The sequence below is a fragment of the Ovis canadensis genome, chromosome Y, assembly GCF_042477335.2.
Source record: "Ovis canadensis isolate MfBH-ARS-UI-01 breed Bighorn chromosome Y, ARS-UI_OviCan_v2, whole genome shotgun sequence".
In the NCBI taxonomy this organism is placed as follows: Eukaryota; Metazoa; Chordata; class Mammalia; order Artiodactyla; family Bovidae; genus Ovis; species Ovis canadensis.
The window spans coordinates 5,945,332-5,969,831 of NC_091271.1; the positions used below are offsets into that span (position 1 = coordinate 5,945,332).

At 46.0% G+C, this 24,500-nt stretch overlaps 1 protein-coding gene across 6 annotated transcripts in view; it reads right to left on the reverse strand.

Annotated features, from left to right (window-relative positions):
* The window catches only part of LOC138929710 (anosmin-1-like), a 223,020-nt gene that overhangs the window by 47,800 nt on the left and 150,720 nt on the right, over nt 1-24,500 (reverse strand). For all 6 annotated transcript variants that reach the window (XR_011446057.1, XR_011446056.1, XM_070289549.1 and 3 more), the window contains exons 4-5: nt 20,590-20,812; nt 7,174-7,358 (exon numbers count right to left, since the gene is read on the reverse strand). Coding sequence is in view for 4 of the 6 variants with exons in the window: in XM_070289549.1 (XP_070145650.1) it covers nt 7,174-7,358; nt 20,590-20,812 (408 nt within the window). In the remaining 2 variants the exon portion in view is untranslated. The remainder of the gene's footprint in view (nt 1-7,173; nt 7,359-20,589; nt 20,813-24,500) is intronic.

Genomic DNA, 24,500 nt, shown 5'->3' on the forward strand with positions numbered 1-24,500 from the left:
GAACACCCAGGACTGATCTCCTTTAGAATGGACTGGTGGATCTCTATGTGGAGGTGGTTAAATCACTAGGTCATGTCTGACTCTTTGCAGCCCCACAGACTGTAGCCCACCAGGCTCCTCTGTCCATGGGATTCACCAGGCAAGAACAGTGGAGTGGGTTGCCATGTCCTTCTCCAGGGGATCTTCCCAAACCAGGGATCAAACCTGGGTCCGCTGTATTGGCAGGCGGGTTCTTAACTGCTGAGCCATCAGGAGTGGCTGTGTGAATATATCTTAGTCCAATAAAACGTTGCAAAGAAGAAAACTGGACACAGGGACACATCGACAGGGCTTGCTGTCCCTCTGGTTATGTCCCAAGATCTCAGACAACCTGACCATATTGTCACTGCCCCCCTTTGTCAAGCTCAGGGCAATATGCCCACTTCCAACAATGTCCTAGGGCAGACCTGAGAACTTGGCCATGACTCTGAGAGAGTCACTTTCTAGGCAGGTGGATAAGAAGTCCAGGGGACCCCAAAGAAAGAGGGATCTGGGGTCCTTGAGGAGGAGATAGGGATCTGGAATTCTCAAGGAGAAGGAAAGGGCAAACATCTTTTTTCTCTAGATTCCTTAGTCTTAGTCACATAAAACATTTGTTGTTGTTGTTTTTTTCCTTTAAGCCTGGAACTGATGATTACACAAAAAACAACTCAGTTTAAACTCTGTACTAAGGATTATATAACAACAATGCATCCTGCCTGAGGAGAGTTTCTCCTTCCTGAAAGCTTCTGACTCATCCTGATATCTTGGACCACATTTTGTCCAAATTCTGATATCTTAGAATGCATATTTTTTCCAGTAGTCATGTATGGACGTGAAAGTTGGACTACAAAGAAAGCTGAGCACTGAAGAGTTGATGCTTTTGAACTGTGGTGTTGGAGAAGACTCTTGAGAGTCCCTTGGACTGCAAGCAGATCCAACCAGTCCATCCTCAAGGAACTTAGTCCTGAATATTCATTGAAAGGACTGATGCAGAAGCTGAAAGTCCAATACCTCGGTCACCTGATGCAAAGAGCTGAGTCATTTGAAAAGACCCTGATGCTGGGCGAGACTGAAGGCGAGAGAAGGCTATGACAGAGGGTGAGATGGCTGGATAGCATCACTGACTCAATGGACATAAGTTTGAGTAAACTCCGGGAGTTGGTGATGGACAAGGAGGCCTGGCGTGCTACAGTCCATGGGGTTGCAAAGAGTTGGACACGACTGAGTGACTGAACTGAACTGAACTGAAGGATTATATAACAACAATGTTTCCATCTTGAAGACGGTTTCTCCTTCCTGAAAACCTTCTGACTAATCCTGATATCTTAGAATGTATATTATGGGAGTGGATGTGGTAGGATCTTTCTATTGTCAAGTTCTAAGGACTTCTCTGCTGGCTCAGACAGTAAAGCGTCTGCCTACAATGCGGGAGACCTGGGTTTGATCCCTGGGTTGGGAAGATCCCCTGGAGAAGGGAATGGCAACCCACTCCAGTACTCTTGCCTGGAAAATCCCATGGAAAATCCTGGCAGGCTACAGTCCATGGGGTTGCAAAGAGTCAGACACAACTGAGCGACTTCACTTCACTGAATCCTGTTATCCTAAAATGTAAATTGTGGCAGTGGGTCTGGTAAAATTTTTGCAACCTTGAGACATTCTTTTGATTTATTGTAATAACTAAAAACTATATAGCTCCCTTGCTAACACTAGTGAAGGGGGCACTCTCCATCCGCTTTCTGATGTCTGTCAGAAGCTTTCTCTATTTTCTTACTTCAATAAAACTCCGCTACACAGAAGCTCTTGAGCAATGAAGCCTGGTCCCTGGTCCCAAAGCTAAATCTCCTTCTTTGGAGATCACGAATCCGCCATTGTTCACTGTAGGCTATCAACTCCAAGGGATAAATGTCTGAGTTCTGTGGGTCATCTGGGCCTAATGCCAGCTGAGCTCAAGGAGACACTCAGGGCATGAAACTGGGCAACAGAACAGAACTGAAATCCTTCTAAAGCTCAGCTTGTGATAACTTGCTGAAAGGACTGCCACGTGTACTTCAACATTCAAAAGAAGCTAAGTACTTCCACGATTAAAATAAATAAACAGGGTCGTCATTACCGTCTTTCTAAGTTCCATATATATGCGTTAATATACCGTATTGGTGTTTCTCTTTCTCACTTACTTCACTCTGTATAACAGGCTCCAGTTTCAGACACCTTATTAGAACTGACTCAAACGTGTTTTTTTTTTAATCACTGAGTAATATTCCATTGTGTGTGTGTACCACAACTCCGTTATCCATTTATCTGTCCATGGACATCTGGGCTGCTTCCTTGTCCTAGCTATTGCAAACAAGCGCTGCAGTGAACACTGGGGTACACGTGTCTCTTTCAATTCCGGTTTCCTCAGTGTGTATGCCCAGAAGGCTAGAGCGGGATGACTTGAGAGAACAGCACTGAAATACGTGTATTACCATATGTCAAATAGATGACCAGTGCAAGCTCGATGCATGAAGCAGGGCACTCAAAGCTGGTGCTCTGCGATGACCCAGAGGGATGAGGTGGGGAAGGGGGTGGGAGACGGGTTCAGGATGGGGAACACGTGTACACTGGCTGGAACACATGTACACGAGGCTGATTCATGTCAATGTCTGGCAAAACTCACAACAGTGTAAAGTAATTAGCCTCTAATTAAATAAATAAAAAAAAATAAATAATTTTTTAAAATAAGGAAGACAGTGACAAGCGTGGCTTTCTACCTTATCTGGCAGAATTTGAGATGACATTTCCATTGACTTCTTTGTCTAGTTTCAGCCTTCAGTTTAAGGAACTAAAGCCCTTAGTTTAAGGAAGCAAAGCATTCTCAGCAGACACAGAAAGGAAGCATTTCGTGTGGAATTAACCAGTGAAGACAGCAATGATAATAGAAATGATAGAGCAAGGTCTTTCCTCTCTCCAAGAAAGAGACTATGAGAAAGTCTTACCATCAGTTACTTTCATAAATCTTCAAACTGGTAATATGTAAATTCTACACGCGATACCGTAGCACCATTTAGGGGAGAATGCCGTGTAAACCAAACATAATTTTAGGCTGTATTCTGAACATCTTTATGTTTTGTTAAAGCAAAAGGATTTCACAAGGTAGATATGGAATAAAATTACTAAATATTTCTGACCAGTTCTTTTTTTTTCCCCTAATTGAAGATGTTTCTTTTAGACGTGGTCCATATATGCAATGGAATATTACTCAGCCATAAAAAGGGAATGAATCGGAGTCACTTGTGATGAGGTGGATGCACCAGGAGTCTGTTCTACAGAGCTGAATAAGGCAGAAAGAGAAAAAAAAATAAATGTCGAATATTAGTGCATATATATGGAATTTCAGAAAAGGGTACTGATGAACCTATTTGCAGGGAAGAAGGAGACAGAGACGAAGAGAATGGGTGTGTGGACACAGAAGGGGAAGGAGGGAGTGGGAGAAATTCAGCAAGTAGCGCTGACTAAGCACACTAACAGCACCAACCCTATGCACGACTTTATATGTGAAATAATAAGCTAGCAGGAACCTGCCGCGTAACACAGGGAGCTGAGCCCGGTTCTCTGTGATGACCTAGAGGGGCAGAAGAGGGGGTGGAAGGGTCAAGGTGGAAGGCATATTGTAAACGTGACTGATGCACTTTGTCGTACGGCAGAAGCTAACACAACATTGCACGTTATCCTCCAATTTTTTGTTTTTAAATCATTTTAACATTTCATTTCTCATTGCTTTTGAGGTCTTTAAATGACTCTCGTGTTTATCCTCTCTGAGACACTCCTGATGAAAAAGGGATTACATTTTTCTTTCAAACACCTGAGTTTGGCATTGAAGTTTACATGTACTGAAAAAAGAAAAAAAAAAAAAAGTCGAGGGAATCTCGTCTTTGGAGAAACACGGTCTTACACACATCAGCAGAGATTTCCGTATAGTCCTACATGTGGGGAAGGCTTGTTTACTTGTTGAAAAGCATGAAGCATCATACTGATCATTTATTCTTTCCTCGGCACTGGGGAGATGACCCCCAGGAGGGGTGCCGTCTGGTGGCCCACTGGTTGGGGAGTTGAGCAAGAGGAAGGAGAAGGAAGCACTCAGGGAAGATTCAAGATCTGCCCACTGCTTTCCACCAAGCAGTTTGGTGACAGGATTCTTTGTTCAGCCAGTCAAGTCCTGTGCGGAATGAAAGCTTAAATGTGGGAGTGAGAGAGTCAATTCCTAGGTAGGTTGATAAGAAGTCCAGGGGGTCCCCAAGGAGAGAGGGGGGTCTGGAATTCTCAAGGAGGAGGAAAGGACAAACATTTTTTCCCTCTACATTCCTGAGGATTATGTAACAATAATGTATCCTGCTTGAGGACAGTTTCTGGAAAAAACCTTTCTGGCTAATCCTGTTGTCTTAAAATGTCAATTATGGGAGTGAGTCTAGGAAGGTCTTTACAACCTCCAGACATTCTTTTGATTCACAGTAATACGTAATTAAAAAGTATATAACTCCGTTGCTAAAACTAGTGAGGGGGTATTCTTTCTGGCCCGCTTCTGATGTCTACGTCAGAAGCTTTCTCCATCTCTTTTATACTTTAATAAAACTTTATGACACAAAAGCTCGAGCAATCAAGCCTCGTCTCTGGCCCCAGATTGAATTCTACTCCTCTGGAGGCCGAGAATCCCGGCATCTTTCATGGTTCAGCAACAACGTTTCAGGAGCAACACGGGAGAAGACGTCAAGACGATCCAATGGCAGGTTAGCAAGTCCTGTGGGTGTTGCGTGTTGCGTTTCCCTCAGTCTAGCGGGTTCTACCTGTATCTCAAGGCTTACGGGCAGTTCTCGGAGGAAATGAATGTGAACACGCATCAGAAAATGGCTTCCCTGGTTGCTGGGAGCCAGTGTGAGGAATCCCGCCCGTGACAAGGTCATGAGGAAGGAAGCTGACATATGCAAGGCGTGCTCAGACTTCAGGGACCCCTCTGGAAATTCCTAAGCATGTACCCCAACAAAAATCTGCCGGCTTTTGTGCTCTGCTTTTCCACTCTTCTGACATTTTCTGGAAAAAGTCAATTCAGGGCTTTAGTCTTCTGCATTTGAAAGAGTGTCTCAATCCAAAAAACCCTCTGATGGCTTTCTAGCCTGCCTGCAGGACTCCTACAGCTGCGCGTGTGATTGTTTGAGGCCTCCTGACCGCAGGAGGCACAGGAAGCTTAAAACATCCTAGGAATGTAGGAGCTTCCGAGGAGTCAAAATCTTTAGAATAGGACTGATTAAAGGTTTCATTTGTTGAATCAATATTTGCTGCCAAATTTTCACATCCTTTAGTTGTAGATATAGTTAAAATAACAAGTAGTAGACCTTGTGTTAGCAACATTAGATCTTTGAGTTAAGTACCCTCTTTGTTGTGTCCCACTGCACCTTTGTTCTATAGAGATGTAACTTTAATGCTAATGCTTTAAGGAGATGTAGATTAAAGAAAAACACTTCAGGGGAAACAAGATTAACATTCATTAAGGAAGAGAGCCAAAAAGTGTTAACAAGCCTCTTGGCCAGAAGATAATGTAAATCACCTGAGACCTTTTGTATGCCAAATGATGTATAGAAAGAGCTTGAGCTGCGAACGCTACATAATCTTGTGTTACCCATTGATCTCTGTGTTTTATCAAAAAGTATAAAAGGCCTTCTGAACAATAAAGGATGGGGCCAGCTCCAGGGGCCAGCACCAGGGGCCAGCTCCAGGGGCCAGCACCAGGGGCCAGCTCCGGGGGCCAGCTCCGGGGGCCAGCACCAGGGGCCAGCTTCTGGGGCCGGGGGCCAGCTTCTTGGACCAGCTTCTCTAACTAGTCTCCCGGCCTGGTTTCTTGGCACTCTGGCTCCCCCCGTGTCTCTCTCTCTTTCTTCTTCTCTCTCTTTCCCTCTCTCTGCTCTTTACTTTAATTTCGGGCTGAATTTCCACCTGGAGTGCGGAGGCTCTCCACGTCTACTTACTTGCCCCGGCTGTTAAGACCCGCGAGAAAGGGAGCTTAAGGCGAGGCACCCTTAGATATTCAAGCGGGCGCCGGTGGCCCAACGTAGATGGTGCAAATTCCTTGTCTGGGATTTTATTGGCCTTCCGCGTAAACCAAGCTATTCAGCCCTCTTCTTCCACTTAATCTTCTTACTACACTATAGTTTCTTAATCTAATCTTTCATTAATAAATAAACAAGTCTTTCCACGCCGACGCCGTCCACCCTTCGAATTCCCTGGATCCACCGGGGCTGGACCCCGGCACCTGGTGGACCAGTGCTTTAAGAACCCGCCTTGCAATGCAGGGGACACCACTTGGATCCCTGTTCTGGCGAGATCCCACAGAGCTCGGAGCAAGCAAGTCTGTGGGCCACAACTTCTGAGCCTGAGTTCTAGCGCCCGTGTTCTAGAAGGCACCGCAATGAGAAGCCCTCACACCACAGTGAAGAGGAACCCCCGTTTGCTGCAATGAGAGGAAGCCTGATTGTACTAACAGGGACCCACACAGCCACGAATAAGTAAATGGATATGCTTTGGGACTTCTCTGGAGGCTCAGATAGTAAAGCGTCCGCATACACTATGGGAGACCTGGGTTCAATCCCTGGGTCGGGAAGATCTCCTGGAGAAGGAAACGGCCACCTACTGCAGTATCTTGCCTGGAAAACACCATGGATGGAGGAGCCTGGTAGGCTACAGTCCATGGGGGTTGCAAAGAGTCAGACACGACTGAGTGACTTCACTCACTCACTGACTCACCATGCATCGTGAGCACGTGAAGCCCACTTTCTCGTGGTACCAGGTTAGACACCCACGGAGCTTCTCCTATCTGTCACCCCATGGGATGGGGGGTGGAGGTGAGTGAGGTGCACGCATAGCAGTTTAAGTAACTGGCATGCTCAGGCTACTTTGAGCAAGCTACAGCGCGTTAACCTTCTCTGTGTAGGTGTGCAGGAGACGTCACCTCCAGGGTGACATCAGGAGACCCAGGTTCGATCCCTGGGTTGGGAAGATCCCCTGGAGGAGGAAATGACAACCCACTCCAGGATTCTTGCCTGGAGAATCCCATGGACAGAGGAGCCTGGTGGGCTGCAGTCCGAGGGGCCGCCAAGTGTCGCACAGAGCCCACGAAGCACTCACCTGCGCCACGGTCTGCCAGTGCGTGGCGTCGTCTTCGCTTGGATGGATCCCATAATTCCACCTTCTCTGCAGCACGTAGATCACGGGCTCAATGGAAACGTTGAACCTCGAGGACCACTTTACCTCCAGCTTCCCAGATGGCAGTTCCGCGAACCGCAGCTCCTTCCTGGGCTTCAGGGGGACACCTGGAACAGAACCACACCGGTCACAACAGCCTGCACGCGACGCGGACTGTGGTGAATGCGGAGGAACAAGAGCTGAAGCGGAGATGAAACTCGTCTCATGACAAAGGCCCCTCTGTCTCCTTTCTTAATAGCAGTGTCTCCCTATCAGGGATTCAGTCTGAAATCGTATAATGCCAAGTTCAGTTTCACCTTCCTGCTGTTTTATAGGGTCTAAATTGATTCTTGATCCTGAACAAGGTTCTGTCTCCCCAGCTGACTCTGTGATCCCCCCAAGAATGGTAGCCTGCCAAGCTTCTCTGTCCATGGGATTCTCCAGGCAAGAATACTGGAGTGGGTTGTCATTCCCTTCTCCAGGGGGATCTTCCTGAACCAGGGGTCGAACCCAGGTTTCCTGCATTGCAGGCAGAGTCTTTACCGTCTGAGCCACCAGGGAATCCCATAACCTCAGAGCAGTTCTTTTATGTGCATTCTTTCCAATAAAAGAAAATGCAAGAACTTTATAGATGGCAGTGTTAGAAAGCACTCCCACTGCAGTTAAAACTTGACAAACGGGCAGATGAAACCTTTTGTAAGGGGAAGAGAAATACCTAACATTTACTATGTGCCAGGTGTGCTTCTGAACCCAAACTGGGTTCAATTTGGTTTGTAATGAAAAGCTGATAGAATTCCCATTTTCTAACGCATAAGTGAACAGGTGGAATTAGGTCTTGACATGTTGCATCAACAGGTTTCCCTGATGACTCAAGTGGTAAAGAATCTGCCTGCGATGCAGCAGAGACAGAATGCCCTGGTTTGGTCTCTGGATCGGGCGGATCCAATGGAGGGGGGCATGGCAACCCACTCCAGCATTCTTGCCTGGAGAATCCCATGGACAGAGGAGCCTGGCGGGCTGCCGTCCACGGGGTAGCGAGAGTCGGCCATGACTGAAGCGCGCGTGTACACCGCAAGCTGCACATGGGAACCTAACGTGGAAGCCACCAGAGACGACAGTCATCAGGAGTCTCCAGTCCTTCTCCATGCAACACGCTCCGCCTCTAATGCTATATCTCGGGGTGCTTAGGACACGGTTACCGAGTTTCCTCTCCTCTCCGTCTGAGTGAGTTTTCCTTTTAAGGAAAACATTATAAAGCCCAGTGTCTCATGTGGTCAAAGCATACAAGAATGGTTTCTGAAGCACAGATCTCGTGGATTTCTCCAAGTGATTGCTGGGGCTCTCCCCGCTGACTTGCTGTTTAAAATTGGGAGAAAAAAAAAAAGATGAATTTATAATGTTTGGGTTTTGGCACGGGTGAGAGCCTGGCTTCAAAAACAGTCCCTCACAGGTGGCTCGTCGGAACATACTTCATCATTTTGATTTCTCTCTCCCCCTCAACAGAGTGAGCAAGTTGCCTGGTAACCCAAAGATGTAAGAACCACGGTTCAAAATAACAGCCATGATGGAAAGGGGAACTTAGAACAAATTCATAATGGCAAAGCGATTGACGGAACCGACCGAATTTAGGTGGAGTGCAGTGCCACGCCAACCAAGTACACCGGCTGCCCGTAAGCCCACTCTACCCTGAGGACGAGCGTTTGCCGAGAGCGCTGGCGACTCATTCGAAACAGGGAGCTCTGAAGGCTCCATTTCTTCAGTCTCAGCGGAGGGAAGGCTACAAAGCACAGAGGCGATCTGCCGCAGGTTAGCGGCGTGGCTGAAATTCCAACTCATCTCATTTTGATCTGCACTCACTCCAAGGTCTTCTTATGGTGGGAAATTCTAAAGTCATTCATCACTGATCTGGATGGGGCTGGGTGATTTAAATGCAGCACGTGTGTATCTGCTCAAAAGCTCACTGATGATTTTTTTTAATTAATTGATTTTAATTGGAGGCTAATTACAGTATTGTGGGGGTTTCTGCCAACACATCGACATGAAATCGGCCACGGGTGTACATAAAAAAAAAGAAATAAAAACTATTTATGTGTTTATTCATTTCCAGCTGTGTTGGGTCTTAGCTGCAGCTTTCAGGAATCACAGAGTGCAAGCTGCCAATCAACTCCGGTATTCTTGCCTGGAGAACCCCATGGACGGAGGAGCGTGGCGGGCTACAGTCCATGCATCTGCAGAGAGTTGGGCAAGACGGGACCACTAAATCGAAACAATACACCACCTGCCTTCAGCACCCGGCTTCCCCCGACCACACTGCCAGGCGCTCCTTACTGCCGTGGTCCGGTCACATGGTCTCCTTCACGCTGAAATCTCTTGCCTTCCGTTTTCTGACATAGACTCTGGGATACGTCCAGGCTCAGTCCAGATGCCACCGCCTTCTCAGCCACCTTCCCTCAACCTCCAGCTAGAAGTGCAAGGCTCCATTGCTTGCTCTGCTGTTCTGCATTGAACCTGTGGCTGTCGACACAGGCATTCAAGTGCCTCTGACCACCTGACCACAGCCAGCTCTCTGAATGTCTTATCTTCCCTATGAAGCTCAAGCTCCGTGTGTGTGTGTGTGTGTGTGCGTGTGTGTGTGTGCGTGTGTGTGTGCGCGTGTGTGTGTGTGTCAAGAACTGGGTTCTCCTCCACCCTCCCCAGCCCCACAACCAATGTTCCCATAAGGAGTACTCTGCAGAAGCAAATGGTGTGGGACTGTTCACCAAAGAAAGGGCCTAGCCCACTGCATTATCCTTCTCTCAGGAATACGCCTGGAAAAGTAGGAGCACCCCACTTCTTTATTCTTTTCTCAGGAAGAAGTAGGAGGAAGACACGGCAACAGGGGTAAAAATCTCCGCTTGAGAGTCTCAGAGAGGAATGAGAAGGCTCATTGCAGGCGTTCACTGCCACCTCCTCTGGGATCGTATCTATTCAAGGAGCTCGCGTCTCCCTCCGCCATCAAGGTCCTGGGACTCAAACATTCCTTTACTTCCTGTTTAAACAGAGCAAGGTGAGGCACACAGCAAAAAAATCTACAAACAATGAATGCTGGAGAGGGTGTGGAAAAAATGGGACCCCTACTGCGCTGTTGGTGGGAATGGACTTTACTCAAACTCACGTCCATCAAGTCAGTGATGCCATCCACCTATCTCATCCTCTGTCGTCCCCTTCTCCTCCCGCCCTCAATCTTTCCCAGCATCAGGGTCTTTTCCAATGAGTCAGTTTTTCGCATCAGGTGGCCAAAGGATCAGAAGGCCAACATCAGTCCTTCCGTACGAACCAGCAATCCTGTTACCAGGCATATACCCTCAAAAACTACAACTGAAAAAGACACAGGTACCCCAATTGTCCATGACAATAGCTAAGCCATGGAACTAACTGTGATGTCCATCGACAGACGGATAGATAAAGAGGTTGTGTTACAGACACACAGTGGAATACTACTCAGCCATAAAAAATGAATTTGACTCTAGTTCTAGTGAGATGGATGAAACTAGAGCCTGTTATACAAGTAAATCAGAAAGAGAATAATAAATATTGTATATTAACACATGTATATGGAATGGAGGAAAACAATGAAAGTTTAAGTGTTAGTTGCTCAGTCACGTCCGACTCTTTGCAACCCCATGGACTGCAGCACGCCAGGCCTCCCTGTCCATCACCAACTCCCGGAGCTTGCTCAAACTCATATCCATCGAGTTGGTGATGCCATCCAACCATCTCCTCCTCTGTCATCCCCTTCTGCCGCCTTCAATCTTTCCCAGCATCAGGGTCTTTCCCAGTGAGTCAGTTCTTCACATCAGGTGGCCAAAGTATTGGAGGTTTCAGCTTCAGCATCAGGCCTTGCAATGAACACCCAGGACTGATTTCCTTTAGGATAGACTGTGCTTTATATATATATATAAACATATATATATGTTGTATGGTGTATATATATATATATATGTTATATATATGTGTGTGCGTGTGTGTGTAACACACACACACACTTAGGGCTGATTCTTGTTATATGGCAGAAACCAACAAGACACTGCAAAGCAATGATCCCCCAATTAAAAATACATTCTTTCTTTTTTTTTTTTTAAGGGACAGAAAATGGCTCATTAGTTTCCTGACATCACAGAGCACTATGTGAGACTGCAAACCCGCCCTGCTCCTTAGCCCTCCACGGAGAATCCTCTAGGGTAAATGCAGCTCCAGTAACTGGTCCAGCACTCAAGGACCCTGAACTCAGCGGGGGACCCCTGCCCCCACACCCGCACGCCCTGAGGCCTCGGTCATGAATGTCATCTGACTGCCACGGGCCTCCACACCACATGACTGAGCATCAGGGTGCTGTCACCTCAAATTCCTTCCCTTAAGCATCTCCTTCATTCTGATGGGCAATGGATCTCGCCACTTGCACGTGAAGAAACGGTCTGCATCCATCTGGTCTGCATTAGAGTCGGCTGGCTGCCCTGATTGGGAGGAACTGCACCCTCTGGGCTGTTAACTGTGTGCAGACCTGGCCCGGCCCCCACCATTGCCCCTTCCAGGGATCTTGTTCTTGCAAGCTCCCCCAGCCTCCTGACGGCATCCCCAGAGCAGAGGACAGAGATCTGTCCTCAGTGTGGTTTTCATTATGTAAATGACTACCATCTTTCTTTATTGGTTTCAAACAACTTCATCATCTGAAATGTAAACGATTCCATTAAAAATGTCAAAACGCTACAGTGTAGCATCCCACAATATATGGGGGTGTTTCTTGAAAGCGTAGCAAGTCTTTTGCTGAAATCAAAGGCACGGAAACCCAACACTTCAAAAAAAAAAATGTTCAAAACAGACTGATGGAAAAATCGACGAAGGCTGGCAATCGGCAGTTGCAAATCACCCGAGGTGAGTGTTCATAAAAGGACTTGTCACAAGTCCAGGTGTGAAAACGCACCAAGATACAGAGTTTCAGTGACTCATTAATTAGTCACTGCATAACATCTCTCACTTAGCAGCAGCAGCAGCAACAGTAGCAACGTCTCTCATAAAGACAGCTGTACTCAAGGCATCTGGGTTCCTATCACATGAGGGCATGCAGTCACTGTATTCAAAATGCCACCTCGAAAATCCTAAAGTTTACAAATTTCAAATACTGACAGGTTCATGGAAATATTAAAGCAGTGGCATCATCAGCTTTTTTGAAAAGAAACAGACTGATAACGCAACTGATTCCAGGTTAGCGCCTGCTAAAGATGATCCCTGGGTCATGGCCACCTGTAAAGCTGAAGGCCACGGCTACCTGGGATTTTTCTGCCTGGAAAACAAGTTCAGCGTTTCTCTTTCCCTACCCAAACTAACCTGCCGCAGTTGGGTGTCAGGAAAGTGAAAAGTGCAAGTTAAGGTCGCTCAGTTGTGTCCTACTCTTTGCGACCCTGTGGTCTATACGGTCCATGGAATTCTCCAGGCCAGAATACTGGAGTGGGTAGCCTTTCCCTTCTCCAGGGGATCTTCCCGACCCAGGGATCAAACCCAGGTCTTCACACTGCAGGCAGCTTCTTTAGCCCCTGAGCCATAGGGAAAGTCTAAGAATACTGGAGTGGGTAGCCTATCTCTTCTCCAAGGGGATCTTCCCAGCCCAGGAATCAAACCAGGGTCTTCTTCATTGCAGGCGGATTCTTTACCAACTGAGCTATCAGGGGAGCCATGGGCATTGAGAGAGGCAGTAAAATAAGAAAGCAAGACCTCTAGACAGAGGACAGTTCGACAAAGCTGTTAAGTAAACCAGAACTAAACTAGGGGGGAATCAAAGGAGAACCCCAACAAAGCAGAGCTTGTGTGTTACCCGCAGAAGTTCAGCTTGTGAACATCCCACAGCCTCACAAAGGCGCATGTTTCAGAGACCGGGCCTGGTTCACCCAGAGTAACACTGTGAAGTCTTCAAGGCTTCTAATAGCCTTACGTGAAGGGCGAAGGAAAACCTCACTGCTGCTTTTTCCTTCGTGTCAAACCCCAATACCAGCCTGCAGAGGTAACGTGAGGCGTCAGCCAAGCACAGTTCTCAAAGCACTACCCCAAGTTATGTGCTCCAGGGCAATGGATCACTCCATGGACCATCTTCTCAAAACATACCGTGTCTCAAAAAGTCAAGTTTCAGGCGTAAGAAGCCTCTGAAGTTATGAGGTCATCCCACATCTCCTACACATGGACTGCACAGAAAGGATACATGTGTTTCCATGAATTTTCATAATTTTTCCTTAGCCCCATAAGAGAGAAAGAGGAAAAAAATTAGGGCAGTGGTTGGCCCGTATAGTGTCAAAAGTTACGAAAGTGAGTGGTCCACTTAAACACCAGTGTGCGTGCGTGACCACCTCAATGAGTTCACTGCTGGGCCGGGCAGAGGCTGTGTGCTTCAGTTCTGAACGTCAGTGACGAATAAGGGTCATCATCATCAATGTCAGGCAATCCTAGTAACTCCTAGTTTAGTTCCGTTCAGTTCAGTTGCTCACTCGTGTCCGACTCTTTGTGACCCCATAAATTGCAGCACGCCAGGCCTCCCTGTCCATCACCAACTCCTGGAGTTCCTAACCGATGGTCAATATTCACCGAGCGAACAGGGATCCGTACCTGTAGACTGAGCTGATGCTTCAGACCTCAAACTGGGGAAAACATTAAGAAGATGCTCTGTGGGCTTTGCCTGGTGGCTCAGTGGTGAAGAATCTGCCTGGCAGTCTAGGAGTCACAGATTCAATCCCTGATCCCGGAAGATTCCCATGTGCCAGGGAGCAACTGAACCCATGCACCACAGCAAGAGAAACCACTGCAATGAAGAGTAGCCCTCCCTGCAGCAACTAGAGAAAGCCTGGCAAAGCAACAAAGACCCAGTACGGTCAAAAAATAGTTATAAACAAAGAAAAATGCTCTTTGGGATTCCCTATGAGATTGACACGTCAGTAAGTTAACAATGGACAAACGAAAACTGAAGAACTTACAGGTCTGTCCAGGAGGGTCTGGTTCTTCACGTGTGTGTGTGTGTGTGTGTGTGTGTGTGTGTGTGTGTGCGTGCGCGCGCTAGTTGCTCAGTTGTGTCTGACTCTTTGTGACCCCATGGACTGTAGCCCGCCAGGCTCCTCTATCCATGGGATTCTCCAGGCAAGGATACTGGAGTGGGTTGCCATGCCCTTCTCCAGGGGATCTTCCCAATTCAGGGATCAAACCTGGGTCTCCTGCATTGCAGGCAGATTCTTTACCATCTATGCCATCAGGGAAGCCCTTCACGAGGTATATGCTTCATGTCTCATTTAAATACTGGAAGTAGAAAGTGTTAGTTGTTCAGTCATGTCTGACTCTGCGACCCCATGGACCGTAGCCCTCCAGGCTCCTCTGTCCATGGGATTGTCCTGGCAAGAATACTGGAGTGGGTAGCCATTGCTACAACTCCAGAAATTAGCTAAAAATTACCTTCAGAGGAAAAAAGCTCCATGTTCTCTATTAGCCTAAAACGACTGCTTAATTAGTGATGGTATTAGATTTAACCTAACTGATCTGGATATATCTTTTAACTGACCTATAATATAATAATACACTGGTGCCCAAAGACAGCTTGAGGTTGAGGGCCCTCTTACGGAGCTGGACAGAGTCACAGTAGAGATGACAGGACAGCCGGGCAGATGGGATTAGGCCCTGGAGGTGTGTCTGATGTCAACCACCAGATTGCCCCAGAGAGGCCCGCAACCTCAGCCTCGGCGCTGCTGAACTAACCGTGGGGCTGGTCCAGCTCAACCTGTGATGGAGCATGTTCTTCCTGAGGAAAAAGTCTGCACTTCAGGATCACTGTTATGTATCCCATGTATTTGTGCTAATATACACTACTTGGGCTTCCCTGGTAGCTCAGCTGGTAAAGAATCCGCCTGCAATGCAGGAGACCCCGGTTCAATTCCTGGGTCGGGAAGATCCCCTGGAGAAGGGATAGGCTACCCACTCCAGGATTCTTGGGCTTCCCTGGTGGCTCAGCTGGTAAAGAACCAGCCTGTAATGCGGGAGACCTGGGTTCATTCTCTGGGTTGGGAAGATTCCCTGGAGAAGGGAACAGCGGCCCACTGCAGGATTCTGGCCTGGAGAATCCCATGGACTGTATAGTCCATGGGGGTCGCAAAGAGTCGGACACGACTGAGCGACTTTCACTTTGATACAATACTTTTCTTTTTCTGACTTACTTCACTCTGTATAACAAGTTACACATCACTACACATCACTACAAATGAAACCATTTTGTTCCTCTTTATGTCTGAGCAATATTTCCTTGTAAACAGGTGCCACGGGCTTCCCAGGTGGCTCACTGGTAAAGAATCTGCCCATCAGTGCAGGAGACATGGATTTGATCCCTGGGGTGGGAACATCCCCTGGAGAAGGGAATGGCAACTCACTCCAGTATTCTTGCCCGGAGAATCCCATGGATGGAGGAGCCTGGCGGGCAGCAGTCTATGGGGTCACGATTTAGCAACTAACCCAACAACAGCAACATATATGGGCCATGTCTTTACCCCTTCATCTATTGATGGACACTCAGGTCGCTTCCGTGTCCCGGTTATTGTAAACAGTGCTGCAGTGAATACTGGGGCGCGTGCGTCATTTCGAATCATGGTTTTCTCAAGGTACAGGCCGGTGGTGGGGCTGCCGGATCATATCAGTGCATGTATGCAGAGTCTAGAAAAAATGGTACAGAGGAACCTACTTGCAGGGCAGGAAGAGAGACTCGGACATAAAGAACTTGTGGACATAGAGAAAGAAGTTGTGGACATCACGTGGGAAGGGGAGCATGGGGTGACCAGAGAGAGAACCACTGACATACACGCACGACATATACACTGACATATATGCAAGACCATGTGTAACACAGACAGTTAGTGGCAAGTTGCTGTACAGAACAGGGAACTCAGCTCAGGGCTCTGTCATGACCTGGGGGGATGGGACGTTTAAGAAGGACGAGATATGTGTACAGATATATGCTTCAGAGAGAAGGGAAAATATCTCTATGTGTACTTAGATTTTCTTTTCCTCCAAAATAATCCTGTATTTTCCTTATGCTCATTATGCCAAAATCACTGCCAAGTCAACAGAGCCTGTTTCTTGTCTTGATGGTTAGCTCTCTGTGAATGCCCTCTCTCCACAAACATCCAAGTCCAGAGTTACTGGCAGCAGAGAGGTGACTTCAGCCCTGGAAAAAAAATGCACTGTGTGAAGGTTAACGTGCAAGCGTCCTGGGACTTCCCTGGTGGTTCCATTGGTGGAGAATCCGCTTTGCAGTCAGTGTAGAGGGTTGCAGGTTCAGTCCCTGGTCGGGGAACTAAGATCCCCCATCGAATGGATGAACTAATAAGCCCGTATGTTCTACAAGTACTGAGCCGGGATGCCTCAACGAGAGAGGCCCTGTCCCCACAAACTATACAGAGCACCCCCCACCCCCCAAGCTCTGGAGACCGCACACCACAGCAAGGGAGAATCTGCATACTTTGCAATAAGGAGCCTCTGCACTGCACCCAAAGACCTTGCATGCTGTTAACTAAGACGGACACACCCATAAATAAATAAATATAAAAAAAACAAACCGCAGGTATCTTTTAATCATTAATCATGTATGCTGGCCCTCTGGAATATTCCCCTTATTCTCGGTGAACAAGGCATACTTGAAATTCACAGTGACTCTTCACTGCTTTCACACAAAAAGCATAATTTATAGCTCCTCTTTTAACCACCTCACTTTTAAAACAAAAAGGTTTTGCAAATGGGTTTTCCACAATCATTCTAATAGCATCCTATTTTTATGCTAAATGAAAATATTTAAAGAGCAAATGATCTATAATAACAGAAAAGGTTTCCTAAGAGTAGACTGTTACAAACTTAAGTGGTGTGAGATTTTGGTAGAAGTCATCCTTTGTGGCTTATAATAAAAAGCATGGAAATAATAAAACTCAGATCCATTAAAGAAATGTCAGTCTGTTAAGAAAGGGAAAACAGCAATTATTTTCAATTTGAGACAGTAACTGTACCAGGGTTCCAAGGATCTTAGGGTGAGAAAAATGGAAAATGGGATGGATTATACAGACTTCAGATAAGAATGTTTCCAACAGGAAACTGGAGGGATGTGGTGCAGCTATGCGGCTTCTGGCACACCTGAGTTGTTATCAGTCTAACAATGGACTTCTGAAAATGTAAGTAAGGACTTGGGAAAACACTCAGCAAACACTGAATTCAAAACCAGCAGTGCCACAGTACCAACTTGATGTGTTACAGCAAGAGAGATTTCTCTTTCTGCTTGTAATAAATAATCCTGAGTGAGTCTACTTTTCTCTTCAAATCACACTCCAAAAAGTAACCAAAGGCTACGTCTCTCATAGTACACTCTGAAGGCATCCAAAATTTGTACATAACACAACAGCATTGGTTTGGCATGAAAGAAGTTGGTCACGTCTGCACGAAGAGTCAAGTAACGCTTAGCATACGGGAGTCGAGTGCCCTAAAATCTGCCTAGGAAGGCAAACTGTTAAATTGTCTGACAAGCCTCATCCCGGTCTTTTGGAAGAGGGCAATCTTAGCCTCTAGGATCTCAAGTGAAAGTGAAAGTTGCCCAGTCATGTCCGACGCTTTGTGACACCCCCATGGACTATGCAGTCCTTGGAATTCTCCAGGCCAGAATACTGGAGTGGGTTGCCTTTCCCTTCTCCCAGGGATCTTCCCGACCCTGGGATCGAACCCAGGTCTCCAGCATTGCAGGCGGATTCTTTACCAGCTGAGCCATCAGGGAAGCCCAGGATCTCAAGATATTGTTCAAAATACTGAAAGTCCCTGCAAACACCCTTCTTTTTTTTTCCTAACTTAAAATTTTTTATTTTGTATTGGGGTATATGCCAATTAACACTGTTGTCCTAGTTTCCGGTGGACAGCAAAGGGACTCAGCCATACATATACATGCATCATTTCTCCCCCAAACTCCCCTCCCATCCAGGCTGCCATGTGACACTGAGCAGAATTCCCTGTGCTGTCCAGCAGGTTCTTGCTGGTTCTCCATGTTAAATCCAGCAGTGTGTCCACGTCCATCCCAGACTCCCTAACTATCCCTTCCCCTATCCTTCCTCCCTAGCAACCATAAGTTCATTCTCTGTGAGTCTGTTTCTGTTTAGTAAGTTCATCTGTATCATTTTTAGATTCCACATATAAGGAATGTCATAGGACATTTCTCCTTCTATGTCTGACTTACTTCTGTTAGTGTGACACTCTCTAGCAAACACACCTCTGTTCTTGGATAACACAAACAGAAAACCACAATACTCATGCATGCATTATAGCTTTTTAAAGGGTGCCACCCCTAGCCTATTTCCCAAAGATTTAAACACATTTACTCCTAGGAAGCCAGTAGAGCCTCAGCGGTTTACTCACGTTGGAGAAAAACACACCATAAAGTCCCTAAATTGATGATGGCCTTCCTACATGTTCAATTTTGGCAGGATTCATATAACATAGCCATTATTTTGTAAAGACTTTTTTTTTCAATGTGGACCGTTTTGAAAGTAATCATTGAATTTGTTACATCATTGCTTCTGCTTTCTGTTTTGGCTTTTTTCACCATGAGAGGAATGTTAGCTCCTAGACCAGGGATCAAACCTGCACGCCCTCCATTGAAAGGTAAAGTCTTGACTACTGGACCACCAGGGAAGTCCTGATAATAACTTTAAATAGAGTATAATGCTTTTTATTATATATATTATATTTACATATTTTATTATATATTTATATATGAAATGCTTTACTACATTTATTTTATTATATTTCATTATTTATTATATTTATAAATATGCACATATTCATTATATTATATTTTAATATGTATTCATTCTATTAAAATATATTTTATTATATGTATTATATATTAAAATATATTTTATTATATGTATATTCTGATATATTTTAACATAGTCATTCTATTAAAATATATTTTATTATATTTATTATATTAAATATAATATAATTTATTGTATTTATATTTTATGAGTCGTGTCCGACTCTTTGCGACCTCATGGCCGTAGCCTACCAGGCTCCTCTGTCCATGGGATTCTCCAGGCAATAGTCCTGGTGTAGATTGCCATTTCCTTCTCCAGGGGATCTTCCCAACCCAGGGCTCAAACCCAGGTCTCCCACACTGTAGACAGATGCTTTACCGTCTGAGCCACCAGGGAAGGCAAGGGTGAAGGAAGAGTATTATATTTTAATATATATGTTATTAAAATATACTTTATTATATTAAATATAATATATTGTATTATAATATATTTGATTATATTAAAATATATTTTACTATATTAAAATTCTGGTCCCATCACTTCATGGGAAATAGATGGGGAAACAGTGGAAACAGTGTCAGATTTTATTTTTTGGGGCTCCAAAATCACTGCAGATGGTGACTGCAGCCATGAAATTAAAAGACGCTTACTTCTTGGAAGAAAAGCTATGACCAACCTAGATAGTATATTCAAAAGCAGAGACATTACTTTGCCGACTAAGGTCCATCTAGTCAAGGCTATGGTTTTTCCTGTGGTCATGTATGGATGTGAGAGTTGGACTGTGAAGAAGGCCAAGCGCTGAAGCATTGATGCGTTTGAACTGTGGTGTTGGAGAAGACTCTTGAGAGTCCCTTGGGCTGCAAGGAGATCCAACCAGTCCATTCTGAAGGAGATCAGCCCTGGGTGTTCTTTGGAAGGAATGATGCTAAAGCTGAAGCTCCAGTACTTTAGCCACCTCATGGAAGAACTGACTCATTGGAAAAGAGTCTGATGCTGGGAGGGATTGGGGGCAGGAGGAGAAGGGGACGACCGAGGATGAGATGGCTGGATGGCATCTCGGACTCAATGGACGTGAGTCTGAGTGAACTCCGGGAGTTGGTGATGCACAGGGAGGCCTGGCGTGCTGAGATTCATGGGGTCACAAAGAGTCGGACATGACTGAGCAACCGAACTAAATTGAACTGACAATACATTTTATTATATTATTTTTATTATATTCTATTATATTATTATTATACTCAATAGTTTTATATGGAGTCACGAGGTTGTACACCAGAAACCAATATTGTAAATCAACCGTACTTCAGTAAAAACACGGATAAACATTCACATGAGCGATTCACGGCACCACAGCGTGAGTTCACAAATTTTCAGATGTTTGTGTGACGCAGGGTATTTCTTCCTGCAGCTCTGTTTGCTGGCCATCGTCGCATCTTCGAGCGACACCCTCTCCCACGTGCACACACAAGCCGCAGTGAGGCTGGGCACCCCTTCGCCCCCACCCCGCCCCGCTCCTCACCTTTGTACAGAGTCTTGGGCACCTGGCAGGTATGCCCGCAGCCGTTGGAACAGCACTTCTTAACCCCGGAGCACTCGTCGTCCGCGTCGCAGCTTTCCACGCAGGCGGCGGCGAACCCGCTGGCCTTCTCTGGGGAGGGGCAGTCTCCCTGCTTGACCGACAGGATGTACTTGAGGAACTCACAGCTGGTCACGCACTCGTAGTTCTTCTTGGGGAACAGAGACTGCGAGAGAGCAGAAATCCTTAAATTAAAGACCCATGGGGTCTGACGTCCACGACATCAGAGAGGCAGGTCACAATTCTGAGGCAACTTCAACGTCGTTCAACGGAGGGACAGATAAAGTGGACGTGGTACGCATAGACAATGGGATATGACATGGCATTAAAAAGAATGAAGTCATGCCATCTGCACCAGCATGGACGGACCTAGAGACTGTCATACTGGGTGAAGCCAGTCAGGCAGAGAGGCAGAATCATGGTATGACACCCCTCCTGTGAAGAGTCTAAAAAGAAATGAAACTTATGTACAAAACAGAAATAGATGCAGAGACTTAGACATGAACTTATGGTTGCTGGGTGTGGGGGAGGATGGGGGAAGGGATAGTTAGGGAGTTTGGGATGGACACGGACACGCTGCTGTACTGAACATGGAGACCCACAAGGACCTGCTGTCCAGCACAGGGAACTCTGCTCAATACTCTGTGATAACCTTATGGTCACCAGGGGGAAGGATGGGGGAAGGGACAGTTAGGGAGTCTGGGATGTACATGGACACACTGCTGGATTTAACATGCAGAACCACCAAGGACCTGCTGTCCAGCACAGGGAACTCTGCTCAGTCCTCTGTAATAACCTTATGGTCACCAGGGGGAAGGATAGGGGAAGGCATAGTCAGGGAGTCTGGGATGGACATGGACACGCTGCTATATTTAACATGGAGAACCAGCAAGGACCTGCGGTCCAGCACAGGGAAATTTGGTCAATACTCTGTGATAACTTTATGGTTCTCAGGGGGAAGGATGGGGGAAGGGACAGTTAGGGAGTTTGGGATGGACATGGACACACTGCTGGATTTAAAATGAGTAATTAACAAGGACTTACTGTCCAGCACAGGGAACTCTGATGGGAGGGGCGTTTGAAGTAGGATGGATACATGCATATGTTTGACTGAGTGCCTTTGCTGTCCAACTTGAAGCTATCACAACATTGTTAATTGACTATACCACAATAGAAACAAAAAGATTAATAAAAAATAAAATGAAACTATGGTTACTCCTTTTATAAAAGTGATGATCATCTCATAAAGTATCTTTTGTGTAAACTCCTATTTTCATATACAGAATATATTTTAGAATTTAAAAGGCTATCTCAAATCCTTTCTGGAAAGAGTGGAATGTAGACAAATTTAATCATCAATACTGCCAAAATGGAAAAAGAGGAGGGACGTGCGTATTTGTGACTGCATGTGGGTAGGGAAGGAAAAAACAAAATCTTGCGCCATCAGATTTTTCCTTTAATTGTTTACAAAATAAATGTACTTGCTTTCTTTCCCTCTCAGTCATGTCTGACTCTTTGCAACCCCATAGACTGCAGCCCACCAGGCTCCTCTGTCCATGGAATTCTCCAGGTCAGAATACTGGAGTAGGTTGCCATTCCCTTCTCCAGGGGATCTCCCCGGCCCAGGGATTGAACCCAGGTCTGCTGCGCTGCAGGCAGATTCTTTACTGTCTGAGCCACCAGGGAAACCTCAAAGAAATGATGTGCTGATTTTCTAAAGAAGTATGAGCCATGAACTGTAACTTAACATTATACCCAACAGATACACGTCAACCACACACACATACACCCACAGATTATGGTTAATACATTCTGAGTTCTGACACTGTAAATTTAAAGTACAAATTTAATGTACATGTCCTCAGTACTCTGACAAATACCAGGGGAAAATTTCACCCTCTTTAATGCAAAGCGTGGAACACTGGAAGCACTCGGTGGAAAAAGTACAGTCCCAAGGTTTGAATTCAAATTGCAGACGTCAATAAAATTGATTGTTAATAATCAGATATAAAGAGTCGGACACAACTTAGCAACTGAAGGGAAACAACAGTCATGTATAACATTTGAAAATAATATGATCTGACTGGATTAAAATCGCATCTCAACTCAAGAACTATCCAGGTAAGACAGAAAAAAGGCCACATTTTCAGTATTGAAGTAGCAGAAATCTGTAGCTAATTAAAAAAATATAACTTTGTAAAACACTTAAAGCATTATCAGTTCTTAAGGCTTTTCTCTCTTACTCAATTTCACAGCTCACTGTTCTCTTACTTTCGAGATCTGCTTTACTTCACTGGCTTTTGAAAAAGTTCTAAATTCCAGTCCAAATCTAAGGAATCGAGGAAGCGTGCAAAAGGATCGGGAACAATTGTGGAGTGTTGGCCAAGTTTCCTCTTTCAGCAAAATGTATACATTACATGGGCTGAAAGAAAGCCGTAAAGTTACCCAAATTGCTGGCCCCTGCAACACAGGCTGAGCTTTGCAAGTAGAAATGATTTTATTCAAGCTGGCAAGTGTTTACTGCTGGCTAAGTTAGCAATCACAGGGACTTAAGTGTGTATTATGGTATAATCAAATCAACTGAGTGCAAACTTGTTCACATATGAAAACGAGGTGTAACTTGTAATCAGAAAACAAAGAAAAAGCTCTCTGTCCACGTGAGTCTAATCACCCATGTACCAACCACCATGCCCTTGAACCAGGACAGAAAAAGAGAGAAGCTGTCTCCTCCTGTTGCTAGTTTACTCGCCGAGCTAGCAGATCAAAGTTAAAAACACACACAGTCGGGGAGACAGATCTGGAACGTTTGTTCCCACTGAGAGCGAAAGCAGAATGATCACGAAGTGAAAGTGTTCGTTGTTCAATCCCGACCGACTCTTCGCAACTCCATGGACTGTAGCCCACCCGGCTCCTCTGTCCATGGAGATTCTCCAGGCAAGAATCCTGGAGTGGGTTGCCATTTCCTTCCCCATGGACTGTAGCCCCCTAGGCTCCTCTGTCCATGGGGATTCTCCAGGCAAGAACACTGGAGTGACAATGTAGGGCAAAACCATACAGTATTGTAAAGTAAAAAAATTAAATTAAATTAACATTAAATAATTTAAAAATAAATAAATAAAAAATAAAAATAAAAAAGAACACTGGAGTGGGTTGCCATTTCCTTCCCCATGGACTGTAGCCCACCAGGCTCCTCTGTCCATGGGATTCTCCAGGCAAGAATCCTGGAGTGGGTTGCCATTTCCTTCCCCATGGACTGGAGCCCACCAGGCTCCTCTGTCCTTGGGATTCTCCAGGCAAGAATCCTGGAGTGGGCTGCCATTTCCTTCCCCATGGACTGTAGCCCACCAGGCTCCCCTGTCCATGGGGATTCTCCAGGCAAGAATCCTGGAGTGGGTTGCCATTTCCTTCCCCATGGACTGCAGCCCACCAGGCTCCTCTATCCATGGGGATTCTCCAGCGAAGAATCCTGGAGTGGGTTGCCATTTCCTTCCCCATGGACTGTAGCCCCCCAGGCTCCTCTGTCCATGGGGATTCTCCAGGCAAGAATCCTGGAGTGGGTTGCCATTTCCTTCCCCATGGACTCCAGCCCACCAGGCTCCTCTATCCATGGGGATTCTCCAGCGAAGAATCCTGGAGTGGGTTGCCATTTCCTTCCCCATGGACTGTAGCCCACTGGGCTCCTCTGTCCATGGGGATTCTCCAGGCAAGAATCCTGGAGTGGGCTGCCATGCCCTCCTCCAGGGGATCTTCCCGACCCAGGGATCAAACCTGCCTCTCTTACATCTCCTGCATCGGCAGGCGGGCTCTTTACCATCTGAGCCAGTACGGAAGCCCTAATCCAGAGGGACGGCAGG